The sequence below is a fragment of the Hemitrygon akajei genome, chromosome 16 (assembly GCF_048418815.1).
Source record: "Hemitrygon akajei chromosome 16, sHemAka1.3, whole genome shotgun sequence".
NCBI classification, from domain to species: Eukaryota; Metazoa; Chordata; class Chondrichthyes; order Myliobatiformes; family Dasyatidae; genus Hemitrygon; species Hemitrygon akajei.
In genome coordinates this window covers 69,715,989-69,731,293 of record NC_133139.1, presented here as the reverse complement: position 1 = coordinate 69,731,293, position 15,305 = coordinate 69,715,989, and the positions used below count along the sequence as shown (strand labels likewise).

Genomic DNA, 15,305 nt, shown 5'->3' with positions numbered 1-15,305 from the left:
GGATCGAAATAAGCTGCAGAGTTGTAAACAGGCATTCCTTCATGAGGCACTAGCGTCCATAGAAGGCAGGACATCTTCAAGGAGCGATGCCTCAAAAAGGCGGCATCCATCATTAAGGACCCCATCACCCAGGTCATGCCCTCTTCTCATTGCTACCATCAGGTAGGAGGTACAGAAGCCCAAAGGCGCCCACTCAGCGATTCAGAAACAGCTTCTTCCCCTCTGCCGTCCAATTTCTGCATGGACACTGAACCCGTGAACACTACCAAACTACTTTTCTCATTTTTATTTTTGCACCACTTCTTTAACTATTTAATATATATACTTACTGTAATCGACAGCTTTTTTTCTATTATGATGTATTGCATTGCACAGCTGCCACAAAGACAACAAATTTCACAACATATGCCAGTGATATGAAACCTGATTCTCATTCAGAGGCACTCAATAGAGTGTCATTATATGCACAAGTTCACCAGGAGTGTCCCAGAGTTTATAGGCGCTCACCTTAAGTATGTCAATATTTATAGAAAGTGACTGGGAGAGTGCCAGCATAAATAACGAGGGTGCAGATTACCTCAAATTTGGCAGTTTTATACTGGGAGTGAGTAGGTGCCTACAGGGGGTCGGTAGTCACTGGAATTCACTTGGGTAATGTCAGCAATTCCAGTGGTTCACTGGGAGTACGTCACTGTCTACAGGGGTCAAGTGCTCGCACATATATATGTGTGTTCACCGGGGGAGTGTCAGTATTTGCAAGTGAGTTACCAGGAATGAATCTATATACACAGAGGATTCGGGGTCTGTTCTGGCATTTTCAAAAGGGAGTATCTATAGGCACTCATATTGACAGTGTCAGTATTTTAAATGGTTTTCCATTTACAGGGGGGGGTGTCACCTAAAATGTGTATTTAATGGTGATGTGTCAGTATTTACCAGAGATCACTGAGAGCATGTGTATCAGTGGTTACAGAAGTGTATTTAGTATTTACATGGGGTCATCTAAAAGATGTATTTAAAGTGAGATTACTGGTAATGTGAGTATTAACAGAGAGCCACAATACGCAGTTCGGGTTTATTGGGGATCAGCAGGAGTGTGTCGGTATTTACAAGGAGTTAATATTTACAGGAGGCCACTAGAAATTTGTCCCAATTCACAGTTAGTCTACAGATGTGTCTCGATGTTTTAAGATCACTGGGACTGAGTCAGGATCATCATGAAGCTGTCCATATCTACAAGGTGTCCCTGGAAGGTTTCATAATTTGTAGAGTTACCAGAAGTGCGAAAACATTTAATGGGGAAATGGGGGCCACCAAGAATGTGTTAGCATTTACGTGGGGAGATCTGAGTTGTCACAAAGAGTGTGTCAGTGTTGTTAAGGAGTCAGTAAGTCCGTGTTAGTATTTACAGGAGGTCACCAAGAATGTGTCTTTAGTTACACGGGGAGGTCGAAGTTGGCACAAAGAGTGTGTCAGTATTTAAAGGAGTCAGCATGAGGATGTCAGTATTAACACAGCGTCCCAGGAGAGTGCCATGTCCTTGTCACAGAGAGAATTGTCGGTATTGACAGGGAGAATTACCTTGAATGTGTCAGCATTTACAGGGATCCATCATTAGCATTGTCACCAGGCAGTGTGAGAGTATTTAACAGGGAAATGAGGGACACCAATAATGTGCCAGCATTTACATGGAGAGATTAAACTGGTGGCAGAGAGTGTACCAGTGTGTATACAGAGTCAGGGGGAGTGTGTATACGGAGTCAAGGGGAGTGTGTATACGGAGTCAAGGGGAGTGTGTATATGGAGTCAGTGGGAGTGTGTATACGGAGTCAAGGGGAGTGTGTATATGGAGTTGGGGGAGTGTGTATACGGAGTCAGGGAGAGTGTATATGGTGTCAGGGGCAGTGTACCAGTGTGTATATGGAGTCAGGGAGAGTGTTTAATTGGTGTCGGGGAAACGTGTATACAGAGTCAGGGGGAGTGTGTGTACGGTGTCAGGGGAATGTGTATATGGAGTCAGGGGGAGTGTGTATATGGTGTCAGGGGAATGTGTATACGGAGTCAGGGGGAACGTGTATACAGAGTCAGGGAGAGTGTTTAATTGGTGTCGGGGAAACGTGTATACAGAGTCAGGGGGAACGTGTATATGGAGTCGGGGAGTGTGTATGCGGTGTCGGGGGAACATGTATACGGTGTCGGGGGAACATGTATACGGTGTCGGGGGAGTGTGTATATGGTGTCAGAGGAACGTGTATATGGAGTCAGGGAGAGTGTGTATATGGTGTTGGGGGAACATGTATACGGTGTCGTGGGGAGAGTATATATGGTGTCGGGGGGAGTGTGTATACGGTGTCGGGGGGAGTGTGTATACGGTGTCAGGGAGAGTGGGTATACGGAGTCAGGGGGAGTGTTTAATGACCCTAATTGACTCATAAAGTATCACCTCACCTGGAAGGACTATTTGAGGCCCTGAAGGAGGAGATGTTGGGCATATGTGGTACTTGTTCCACTTGCGAGGATAAATACCAGGAGGGAGATCAGTGGGGAGGGATGAATGGACAAGGGAGTCACTTAGGGAGCGATCCCTGTGGAAAGTGGGGGGTGGGGAGGGAAAGATATGCTTGGTGGTGGGATCCCACTGGAGATGGCAGAAATTTTGGAGCGTTATGAGCTGGATGCGGAGGCTGGTGGGGTGGCAGGTGAGGACAAGAGGAACCTTGGTGAATAGGGAGAGGGCAGACGTGTGTGAAATGGAAGAGAGAAGTGAAGGCAGCATTGATAGTGGAGGAAGGAAAGCCCCTTTTGTTGAAGAAGGAGGACATCTCATTAGATCTGGAATGAAAAGCCTCATCCTGAGAGCAGATACAGCAGAGACGGAGGAATCGAGAGAAGGGGATGGCACTTTTGCAAGTGACAGGGTGGGAAGAGAAATAGTCCCAGTAGCTGTGAGAATCAGTGAGTTTATAAAAGGTATCAGTAGATAAACTGTCTCCAGAGATTGATAAGGGGGAGGGAGGTGTCGGAAATGGACCAGGTGAATTTGAAGGCAGGGTGGACGTTGGAGACAAAGTTGATGAAGTGGACAAGCTCTGCATGGATGCAGGAAGTAGCACCAACACAGTCGTCAATGTAGCGTAGGAAAAGTTGGGAGTGATACCGGTGTAGGCTTGGAACATAGACTGTTTCATGTAGCCGACAAAAAGGCAGGCATAGCTGAGACCCATGCGAATGCCCATGGCTACGCCTTTTGTTTGAAGGAAGGAGGAGCCGAAGGAGAAATTATTGAGAGTGAGGACAAGTTCCACTAGACAGAGGAGAGTGGTGGTGGTGGGGAATGGGTTCCAGAAAGAAGTATATGTGTTAGACTGGATTTCCAGCATCTGCAGAATCAGTTAGAGTAGAGATGATGCTTCCTATAGTGGGGAGTCTACAACCAGAGAGCATTCATTACAAGGGACTATCCAACATGAGTCAGCATTCACAGGGAGGTCACTTTGTGTCCATCAGTGTTTGCAAGGGGTCATTCTGTGTGAGTCAGGATTTAATTGAGTCACCAGGAATATCTGAGAGATGGGGCCTGATGTTGACCTCCTGCTCCCAGTTCCCAGATTCTGAACTCACCTTGGGCTCTGCCTTGTTCTCTTCATCCTGAAGCTTCTCAATAACTGCCTGATGAAAAGAACCAGTATCAGTGGCTGCGCTTCATCCAGCTGTCTACCTGGAATGTGTCCGTGAAGAAAGGGAGGGGGGGAGGGAGGGGTGAGAGAGAAGGGGGAGAGAGGAGAGAGAGAGGGAGAGTGGGTGGAGAGAAGGGGAGAGAGGAGGGTAAGAGAAGAGGGAGAAAGAGAGGGAGGGAGGGAGAGGAGGTGGAGAGAGTGGGGAGAAAGGGGGGAGTGAAAGATGGGGAGAGGAGGGAGAGAGGCAGGAGGGGAGGGGGAAGAGGAGGGGAGAGAGAGAGGGGAGAGAGAGTGGGAGAGGGCGGGAAGCAGGGAGAGGGATGGGGAAAGGCAGCGGGGTGAGAGGGGGTGAGAGGTGGAGAGGGCGTGGGGAGAAAGAGAGGGGAGGGGATGGGGAGAGGGGGGAGAGGAGGGAGAGGGAAGGGGTGAGAGAGGGGAGGAAGAGAGGGAGAGAGAGGGTGAGGGGGTGAGAGTGGGGAGGGGGGGAGAGTGGGGGAGAGGGGGGAGGGGGGATGGGGAGAGGTGAGAGAGGGGGGAGAGAGGAGGTGGGGAGAGGGGGCAGGGAGGATAGGGGAGGGGGTTGAGAGGAGGAGGAATGGAGAGGAGGAGGGAGAGGAGGGAGGGTGAGGGAGAGGGAGAGTGGGAGGGAGAGTGGGGGCAAGAGACAGGCTCACCTTGTGTATAAGTTGGCATTTGCAAAGAGTTGCCTTGTGTGTATCATTCATTACAAGGGACTATCCAACATGTCAGCAGTGACAGGGAGGTCAGTTTGTGTCCATCAGTGTTTGCAAGGGGTCATTCTGTGTGAGTCAGGATTTAATTGAGTCACCAGGAATATCTGAGAGATGGGGCCTGATGTTGACCTCCTGCTCCCAGTTCCCAGATTCTGAACTCACCTTGGTCTTTGCCTTGTTCTCTTCATCCTGAAGCTTCTCAATAACTGCCTGATGAAAAGAACCAGTATCAGTGGCTGCGCTTCATCCAGCTGTCTACCAAACAGATTTTCAAAAACAACTACTGTGAGAACAGGAGCGGACCTTAACTCTCGTCAGTCTTCAGGTCTTCATAAAATCCACTGCTGTACCAGTATAAGCAACAGGAGTGACCTTTCGTTCTCTTCAATCCTGCACCTCCATTTGTGAAATTATGGCACAAACTTGTTCTCCCAATCTTCTTGTCCCATCGCCCAACAATATATCACAATTTGCCTTCAGCAGTGAGCTTGAGCTGGGCCAGAACAGCCCGCTGCTCCAGCAAACGTGGCCCAAGTTGATCTCGGTCCCTCTTGGCCCATTTACCGACTGACCAACTCACCTTCAAAGCCTCCGAAACTTTGACAGAAAATATGCAGGTCCAATTTACCTTGATTACTGCATCGTCCTCTATCTCCTGCCTATCATCGGCATCCAACCCTACAAAAAGTAAAGCAAAGACCCTCTTTAACGTCCAGTTCTCTCCAGCTAGACCTCAGTGTGAAGCCCGTGGGTTTATTCTCCCATTAGTGGTGGCCATATCACTGACCTGATTCCACAACCTGTGGGCTCAGCTTTCAAGGACACGGAAGCTCACGTCCCCAATACTGATTTATTTATTTTTCATTATTAGATTTCTTCTATCTGCAATTTGCCTTCTTTTGCACATTGGCTATTTGTCAATCTTTGTGTGCAATTCTCCATTGACTATTCTATTTCTTCATTCTACTCTGAATGTCTGCGAGAAAGTGAATCTCAGTGTGGAATCTGTAACATACCTACTTTGATAATTAATTTTTTGAACTTTGAACTTGAATACAAGTGTCACCTTTCTGATAATATCAAAACCAATTCCCTACAAACATTCTAAGTTAAATTCAAATGACTTGTTGACACTGTTTTGTAGAAACAGATTTCTTCACAACTAGATGAAAAATTAAAAGAAAAGATGCTGGATGTCAGAAATATTCAGAAAATATAAACAGAAAATGCTTGAAACACTCAGTAGGAGACACCTCTGCAGAGTGAAATTCTTAACATTTCAGGATAAATTTCTCATGAAGGGATTTTGATGTTGACTCTGTTTCTTCCTGCCTGACCTGTTGGAGGTTTCCAGCATTTTCTGTCTTTGTTTCAGATTTCCAGCATCTGCAGGTTTTTCTTTTAGTTCAATCGCAAAGAACTCCTTTGTTTAACAAGATAAAGCCAAGACACCAAGTGTTTCCAGAATTTTTAATTTTCAATTTAGTTCTTCATAATTTTTGTTCACTATTGACTTCTCGACTATATCAACAAAGGGATTTTCTGAGCAATTAACTTACAGCGGGATCTTGCTGTGCAAAAGTCTGCTGCCGCATTTCCCGTGCTGAATCTAAGCTTCAAAATTTGGCTGTAAAATACACTGATACAATCTGTCGGAAGGTGCAGTAGGAATGCACAATATTTTATTTTTGATAAAATTCTCTTATAAAACCACTAACAACGTCTACCTCACAGGTTGGCTCATCTCTGACCACACCAGCACTAGGATATAGGGAGTCAGAGGTGAGTTGGCGGGGTGGGTGGGGCTGTCAGAGGAACATAAACTCCGCTCCACCGATGGAATTAGCACTGACAGACTGAACTCAGGCCTCACATCTGCTCTCTCAGCCTTACTATGTTTGCTAATCCAAAAGATAAGCACAGGGTCTTGCTTCATTTTATGTTGATTGTTGTTAATCATTCATGGCTTAAGATACTTTTGATGTAAATGTATTTGTAATTGGTTCATTTCTTTATAGTTGTAATCTATCTGAATTAATGTTAATTGGCTAATCAGCTGCACTGGAAGATACTGACCTGTTAAAATGTCATCGAGGCAGGGCTTTAGGATTTGCCCCCTCGAGTCCACTCACTGACCCTGGTCCATTCCACCTCATGGATGGACCCAGCCTCCAGGTAATAGGGTCAGTCAGACAGCACAGAATGGACCATTCGGCCCATCTTGTTTATGCCAAGCTTTACGCCGTCCACGCTTATCCACACCAGATGTGTATCCTTCTATCACCTTGCCATTACCCTGGGAAAAGGAGTTGGACAATCCTTCCGGCCCATAGTTCTGTCAGGTTGCCTGTCAGCCTCCTTCGCTTCAGAGAAAACAAGCCCACCCTATCCAATCTCACCCCTGGCCTAAAGAGAAAGAGGGGGAGAGTGGGAGGAGAGAGGGGGAGAAAGGGGAAGAGAGGGTGGAAAGGGGGAGATGGGAAGTGGAGAAGGGGAGAGGGGAGGGGGATGGGGAGAAGGAAAGGGGAGGGGGAGAGGGCAAGAAGGGGAGAGGGGGACACAGGGAGAGGGGGAAAGGGGAGAAAGGGGAGGGGTTAGAGAAGAGGAAAGAAGGGAAGTGCAGAAAGGGGAAGTCAGAAAGGGGATGGGAGAAAGGGGAGAGGGGGCTAGAGTGAAGATAGAGCGGGAGAGGGCGAGAGAAGGACTGGAGAAGGGGGAGGGAAGGGGAGAGGAGGGGCAAGGTGGACAGAGGGGTGAGAGAGGAGGAGAGAAGGGGTGAGAGGGCTAGAGAAGGGGAGGGAAGTGGGAGAGGGGGAGAGAAGGGAGGGGAGAGGGGGCACAGGGGTGAGAGAGTGGGTGAGAGAGGAGAGAAGGGGGTGAGACGGAGAGGAGAGGGAGAGGGAAAGTGAAGCAGATTAGAAAGGGGAGTGGGTTACAAAGGAAGATTAGAGCAGTGGGTTAAAAAGGGCAGCTAGAGGGGTTAGAGGGTGCAGGTTAGTGGGGGAATTTCAAACTGGGAGAGGGGAAGTATGTTCTTTTTTTATCACTCTGTTTCTCTTCAACTCACACACATGCTCTCTCTCTTTTTCTGTCTCCTTTAAAAGTATCTTGGTAAATTCCTTCTGCTACCACATCCTTTCTGTAGTGTTGCAACTGGAAATGTACACAATACACAAATCTAACCAATGTTTTGCACAGCTGCACAGTTATGTCCCAACACTTATATGCAATCCCTCGTCCTCTGAAGGCAAGTGCCTTCTCCTCTGCCCTATCCATTAAATCCTGGTGAAGGGTCTCGGCCCGAAATGTAAACTGTTTATTCCTCTCCATAGCTGCTCCTGACCTACTGAGTTCCTCCAGCATTTTGTGTGTGTTGCTCTGGATTTCCAGCACCTGCAGAATCTTGTACTTTATGAGAGGCGATGTCACTAAAGCAATCTGCAACCTGGCATGGCCAAAACCACAAGAAATTTCAGAGAGTTGTGAGCACAGCTCAGTCCATCCCTCCTCCCCATCTACCTATTTCCCCCCGCCTCGCTCGGTCTCACCTATCAGCTTGTACTCTTTCCCCTTCACCCCAACCACCTTCTTGTTCTGGGTTCTTCCTCCTTCCTGTCTAGTCTTGAGGAAGGCTCTCACCTCAAAACATTGATTGCTTATTCCTTTCCGCAGACACTGCCTGCCCTCCAGCATTGTGCGTGTATTACCCTGGATTTCCAGCATCTGCAGAATCTCTTCTTTATGAATTCTGTTTTCTATGTTGTTACCTCAGTGTACTTATGCATGGAATGATAAATCTGGATGGTTACGCAAAAAGACTTGCACTATATTTCAATGCATATGACAATAACCACAATTTCAATTCCAAATCTAGGATTTGACGATACCCACAGATAACCCAGAACCCCAAGGAGAATAGAAGCCTTACTGTCACTCCTTGTTTGACATTAAAATTAAATTTAGAAATCCAACACCTTCCCTCTGTTAATTGATCTTAGTATCTGCAGGAAGGGCTTTCTCAAGAAAGCAATCCATCATCAAAACTGCCCACCATCTGGGCTATGCCACCTTTACACAGCTATCATCGAGCAGGGATTACAGAGGCCTGAAGTCCAAAACCACCACATTTGGTTCTCGAACCAACCAGTTGGTCGTTAACATGAAAGCCACATTACCCTTTAAGTTTCCATGTATGTGCAATAAATAAATCTGAATCAGATTTGTATCTGAAAAACCATAGTCACTGCAGTTTAGCAACAACCATGATCACTTCGGACTAAAATAATCTTTTTTTTAAATTCTGGGTTCTTTCTGTTTTGGTTTCTAGTTATCTTTCTATTTATGTTTAAGTTTTTCTTATGAATGCTGCCTATACATTCTTATGAATGTGCCTGTGATGCCGCTGCAGGGAAGTTTTGCATGGCACCTGTGCGTACGTGTACTTGTGCAGATGACAACAAACTGGTTTAGTTTTATTGCAACAGCAATATTGCTCGTTTACCAACAGAGGGAGCTGGTGCACAGATCAATCACCCCTCACGAAAGGCACGCTCGTAGAGCCACCCATCACTGCTCCAGTGACCCAGGTTCAATTGTGACCTGCGTGGAGTTTGCATGTTCTCCCTGTACTTGTCTGTGTTACCTCCGGGTACTCCGGTTTCCTCTCTGATCCCAAACGTATGTAGATTAGTGCTTCCAGTAAACTTCTCCTAATTTGTAAGGTGAGGGCAGGTTGGTATTGGTGGGTTTTTTTTTATGGGTATGTTTTTTTGCCTGCTATTTTGAATGTGCTGTGTAAGTCTTGCACCATGGCCCCAAAGGAACACTGTTTTGTTCAGCTATATTCAAGTATGGTTGAATGATAATTAAATTTGAATTTGATTTGATTTGCTGTAGCTGTTACACTTTATTCTACATCGTTATTGTTTTAACTTATTCTTCTTCCTCAGTGCACTAAGGATTTGATCTGTATGAACAGTATGTAAGACAAGCTTTTCACTGTATCGTGGTACATGTGACAATAATAAACCAGTTCTAGGACTCAAACACAAACTAGAATTTGTCTTTGTTTATGTGCAGCACTGCAATCACTCCAACACAGCTTACGGGATCAGATATTAGAACTGTCAGGTTCCACTGTGTTCACACTAACACAGTCCATTTCAGAGCACGGTACCATAGCAATCAGTACAGTACTTCACAGAGTAAGTGATGAGAAGGCCAGGGTTCAACTCCCTCTGCTGCCTGTACGTTCTCCCCATGGAGCTCTGGGGGCTCCAGTTCCCTCCCACATTCAAAAGACGTACGGGTTAGGGTTAGTAAGTGGAGGGCATGCTATGTTGGTGCTGGAAGCACTGTGACACTTGCAGTTTGACCCTAACACATCCTCAGACTGTGTTGGCCATTGATGACATCTCATTCAAAGTAATTTTATTATCAAAGTACACGTATGTCACCATGTACGACCCTGAGATTCATTTTCCTGTGGGCACACCCAGCAAATCTACAGAATAGTAACTATAACAGCATCAACGGAAGATCAACCAGAGTGCAGAAGACCGCAAACTGTGGAAATGCAAATATAAATAAACAGTGATAAAAAACAACAACATGAGGTAATGAAATAAAGTCTTTAAAGTGAGATCACTGCTTGTGGGAACACCTCAATGGATGGGCAAGTGTGTGTAGTTATAGTTTTATTCACGAACCCGATGGCTGAGGGGTGGTAACTGTGCTTGAATCTGAAGCTGGCAGTCCTGAGGCTCTCGTACCTCCTACCTGATGGCAACAGCGAGAGAATGGCCTGGGTGGTGGGAATCTCTGATGGCCCAGTGTAATATGACAAATAAAGTCAATCTTTTTTATATGGTTTAATAAGTTGCAAGTTTTCCCACTGGTTTCACTGCCTTTGCAGCAAACTCTTACAGCTACGGCCCATGAAGGTAGTGTTAACTCTTACAGCTAATGATACCAGGTTCATTGCCAGTGAATGAACAGGTGGATGCTGAAAGATTAAAGATAAAGATTTGCTTTGTCCTCTCAAAACAAATGCTAAAATTGCTCTTCTCTTTGCTACCATCAACTCAACCTGCAAGTTAACTTTTTGGGAGTCCTGCAGGAGCACTCTATATACACAAGTGTCCACATATACTACCTGCCTCCCCCCACCACCACACACACGCACGCACACACGCACGCAAACATTTTACAAGGTGCAAGAACAGCAGGTAAACACATGCTGATAAAGGTACTACCAGGTTAAGTTAGTAAATATTATTGATGAGCATAATGCTATAATAACACTGTTGAGGGCTGCAGTCTCATCATCTCATGATTCTCATGTTAACCCATGGAAACCCCCAGATAATATCCACACACCAGCTGTTCTTCAGGGAACTAAGTGCAACTCGTGGGCTTAAGAACTGTTTAGCGCTATCAGTCAACATCAGTATCATCTCAAAGGTCGTAAGGTCTCGACGGCTGGATGAAGGACTGAGTCACACAGGTTAGTTTGGGTCTGAATGCCGTGCGGTTTAACCAATCAATATTGGGTAGGGTGAGAGCAAGAGCCGTTGGTTTGGGTGGGTTAACGGACAGGTATAAGCATCATTCAGATTACCACTAAGATGACTGAACAGTCCTTGGGCCTGCAGGGGGTAATGAGAGACAGAAAGCAGGAGATTGCAGATAGAAAAATCATTTTCTACCACAGTTTTTACTGTTTAGGTGATTTTTGAAACATTTTGGGACCAACAAAGCACTTTTCTAAATGCACACACCCTAACATGCAGTTGATAAGAAAGCAGCATCCATCACCCAGGACCCACATCCAGACCATTCCCTTCTCACTGCTGCCATCGGAAAGGAGATACAGGAGCCTCAGGTCCCACACCACCAGCTTCAGGAACAGTTACTACCCTTCAACCATCAGGCTCCTGAACCAGTGTGGATAATTTCACCCACTCAACACTGAATTGATTCCACAACCTACTTTCAATATCTCTACAACTCATGTTCTCAGTATCATTTATTTACTTATTTGTTCATTGTTCTAGCACAGTTTGTCTCCCTTTACACATCTGTTGATTGTCAGTCAATAAGCCCAGTTTTTCTTTGCCTCTATTATATTTAATTGCTCTGCTGTGAATGCTCGCAAAACACTGAATCTCAGTATACTGTGACATCTATGTATTTCGGTAATAAACTTACCTTGAACTTTGATACAAGGTTGAGAGACCTGCAGGCAATTAGTGGATATCAAGATGATTATGATCAAGTTATCTGTCTTCAGCTGCTCCTCAGCCTGCCAAGTTTTGACAGTAGTTTGTTTTCTGCTCCAGATTCCAGCATCTGCGGTTTCTTGCAACCCTATCTGTGCTTAGATGTTGGTTTAGATAGAATTGTTGGCCCAGAGTCCTTGTCCTTGTCCCTGCCCCTGCCCTTGTCACTACTACTCACTAAAACAACACCACAACATTCATCTTTTGACTTTGACTGTGAACGGACAAACGTCAGCACATTTGCCTCACCTTCCAATGGGAACTTCATTCACTTCTCTTCATTTACAAGATCATTTCATAAAATCATAAAACATTTTAAATAAAAATGATAGTACCATAAATCACATAATGGCTCTCCAATAAATACTACTCTTCCCATCAGTAATACAAACACATCGTTAATGATCTAAGGATGCCATTCGGCCCATCACCATCCTTCCCATTTTCCTCATTGGTTCTTTGTAAGCTAAAATTGTCCTCAAGTTACAGCAAGGTCCCAGACAGTTAAACAGGGCAGTTCACTAGTCAGAAATGCAGCCATGAACTGAGTTCTCACATGGCAGGATCCAGCAGATCCTTCACAGTCTCCTAAACACTTGTTCCTACGTGAGTGCATCATTTGTAAAATGAGGAAGCACTGTATTTTCTCAAACATGCCCATCGACTTCCCCTGACTCTCCCAGCACTGGGGGAAATCTACAGGGCCCATTAACCCACCAACTTGCAATGGGATGTGGGAGGAATTGGAGCACCTGGGGGAAACCCTCAGTCACAGGCAGAGCATGAAAACGGCACGGACAACAGTGGAGGTCAGGACAGGACCTCTGAAACTGTGATGCAGCTCTGTGCCAATTGTTGGACTTTCTCAACAGTTCCCATCCAATATTTAAAGCCCAACAGTGCAAGAGAGTTTTGAGATTTTAAAAGTATCAGCTTGAGGTGAAGCAGCAGATAACACAACATATTTGCGTTATGCAGTGAAATTGGAATGTGACCTATCAACACAGCCAGGCTACCCTAACAACATTAATTGTTAATATATAAAATTAAAGTTAAAAGTAAAGTCTGTCCCAAGCCTTATAGGCTCATCAGGCCAGTGCTTATGCCAGTTTCTGTGAAGCGTGAAGCGACTGAGAGTACGAGACTCCCCCCCCCCCCCCCGGATAGGACACCAGTCTATCACGAGGTTAACCCCCAGCATTTTGCCAGTACCCATTTTCAGCTGGGTGGACTGGAGCAGTGTGCCTTGCTCAAGGACACAACACGCTGCCTCGGCTGGGGCTCGAATTCACGACCTTCAGATCGCTAGTCCAACGCCTTAACCGCTTGGCCGTGCACCACACAATATATAGAATGCTTGAGGCCTTTCTGCCACAAAGTCTATACTGACCTTCAACTGAGTTAAACTATCCCATCAGCCCGCGTGAAGTCTATACCCCTCCATTCCCTGTCCATTCACGTGCCTCTTAAACACTGTTATCAAATCTGTTTTCACCACTTTCCCTGGCAGTGCATTCAGACACCTACTACTGATTCTAAAAGAAACTCACTTAAAAGAAACTTTAAATATCCTTTAAACTCCTCTCAAAGTAAAACTATGCCCTCTAGTATTTGACATTTCCACCCACTTCGACTCTCGACCCTATTCATGGCTCTCAGAATTTTATAAGTTTGTGTCTCTCTCAGCCTCCGACACTGCAGAGAAACCAAAGGTCCTCCAGCCTCATAGCTAATGCTCCCTAATTCAGAGAACAACCTAAACTTCTGCATTCTCTCCAAAGCCGCATCCTTCCTGTATTGTGGTGTTCGGAATGAGACACAATGACCTAAATGTGGTCTAACCAAAGTTTTACACAATTTCAGCTGATCGCCCCGACTTTTATACTTACTGCCCCAACTGGTGAAGGTAAGCATGCCAAAAGCATTCTCCACCACCCTGTTCACTTGCGATCTAACCACAGAATCCGTAAACAAATTATTTCTGTTTCACTCTCTCAATATGCTGCACAACCATTAAATGTTTCTAAAAGGTTACATCTCCCTTTATGTCTTACAGCTGTTTGCTTTGGACTTTGAAAGTACATCACTACATCATCAACTGTCGCACAAGAGAATGAGCAGAGACATAAATGAATGAGACATTTCTAGGGTCTTAAAGGAGGAAGAGGGACAGAAAGAGATGAAGAGAAAGAAAGAGAGGGAGAGAAAGACACACAGAGGCAGGGAGGGAGGGGACAGAGAGAGACAGAAAGAGAGGTGGTATCGGGCAGGCAGAGAGGCAAAAAGTTCAGCAGAGTGAGGCAGGCAGAGATGAATTTGTGGAGGGGATTTTATGAAGAACATGAGAATCCAACAGAGGGGCGGAGTGGAGGGAAGATATGCCAAAAATTTAAGAGATTCGGTAGGTGTGCAAAATCATAAGAGTGAAACTGTTCCCATAAACAGGGCCAGTGCGGGGGGGGGGGGGGGATTTAACACAAAGGACAAAAGGAACAGGAAGATGAGGGAAAGATGCAGTTACAAACACAATCTGGTGCTCAGTGGTGGAAACAGTCAGTTTGGGTCCTCAACAGGCAGTGGGATGGACATCTGAGGAAGAGTAATTTGAAGGTTGGGGAGAAAGTGGGGCATGGGTGTGCACATTATTCATTCTGTGCTGTAACAATGACTTATTAGAGCACAGGCCATGACATCACTATTATTACCAGAATCTAATGTCCATCCCCAACCACATAGTGACTCTGGGAGTAAGGAGAGCACGTTGAGGTGGACGCCTACAAAGCTCCGACCTTGCCGGGAGATGCGTTCATTTAAATCAGGTTAAACTTCCCTGATGCAGTGGTGAGCTTTGAGCTCTAGATGGTAATCCAGTAACTAGAGCCCGGACTGAGGAAACAGTGGTCAGTCACACTGAGGGACAAACAGTGAGTTGAAGTCAGATTTCTTGGAGGGTAGAAGCACTACAGAAGATTACATAGATGAGGGGCTGAAAGTGGGGAAAGGATAGAACTGAACAAAGCTGTGAGTTGAATTTCACTCACTCACCCCCTGCATCCTGATCTGTGGCCATCAGGATAATGTACTTGGAGACCAGTGAGTAATCACAGTGATATCTTTTCATCAGCAGCACAGCCATGTCCAAGGATACTTTGCCCTGGAACATCTCCCGTAATCGCCTCACACTTTTCTCCAGCTGATGATTGGGTTGTTGAAGGGGGAGGGGAGAGGGAAGGGGAGAGAGGGGAGGGGGGGAAGGGGGAGGGGGAAGGAGGTAGGAGAGGGGTAGGTGAGAGGGGAAGGAGAGGAGGAAGATGAAGGGAGGGGGGAAGGGCAGGAGGAAGTAATGGGAGAGATGTCGGCAGGATAGATGTGGATATAACAACAGGGACAACGTTACCCAGTGAACACAAACTATTACAGAAAGTCTTCCCACCCGATACCTCCCCCACCCCTAGATGAATCATTGATCACCTCAATTCTTTGCTGCAACACGCGACGGGACATGTTGAGATTACAAACAAAATACAAGTTAATCTGCGCGGCTTTTCCTCTTCTTTCTGCCCATCAGACGCAATTTCCTGATTCTGTATACTTTCACTTTCGTCGCGTTTTAT

At 45.8% G+C, this 15,305-nt stretch overlaps 1 protein-coding gene and 1 long non-coding RNA gene across 3 annotated transcripts in view; one reads left to right on the top strand and one right to left on the bottom strand.

Moving 5' to 3' along the window:
• The window catches only part of shfl (shiftless antiviral inhibitor of ribosomal frameshifting), a 33,135-nt gene extending 17,847 nt beyond the window's left edge, over positions 1 to 15,288 (bottom strand). The window contains exons 1-5 of one of the 2 annotated variants that reach the window (XM_073069130.1): positions 15,163 to 15,288; positions 14,737 to 14,884; positions 5,040 to 5,089; positions 4,574 to 4,621; positions 3,622 to 3,669 (exon numbers count right to left, since the gene is read on the bottom strand). In XM_073069130.1, the coding sequence (XP_072925231.1) occupies positions 3,622 to 3,669; positions 4,574 to 4,621; positions 5,040 to 5,089; positions 14,737 to 14,884; positions 15,163 to 15,195 (327 nt within the window). In that variant the 5' untranslated portion in view covers positions 15,196 to 15,288. The remainder of the gene's footprint in view (positions 1 to 3,621; positions 3,670 to 4,573; positions 4,622 to 5,039; positions 5,090 to 14,736; positions 14,885 to 15,162) is intronic. The other variant, XM_073069131.1, reaches the window with a different exon arrangement.
• Positions 10,584 to 15,305, top strand: part of LOC140740159 (uncharacterized) — a 10,739-nt gene continuing 6,017 nt past the window's right edge. Inside the window, exon 1 of the long non-coding RNA XR_012101806.1 lies at positions 10,584 to 10,916. This is a non-coding gene — a long non-coding RNA (uncharacterized lncRNA). The remainder of the gene's footprint in view (positions 10,917 to 15,305) is intronic.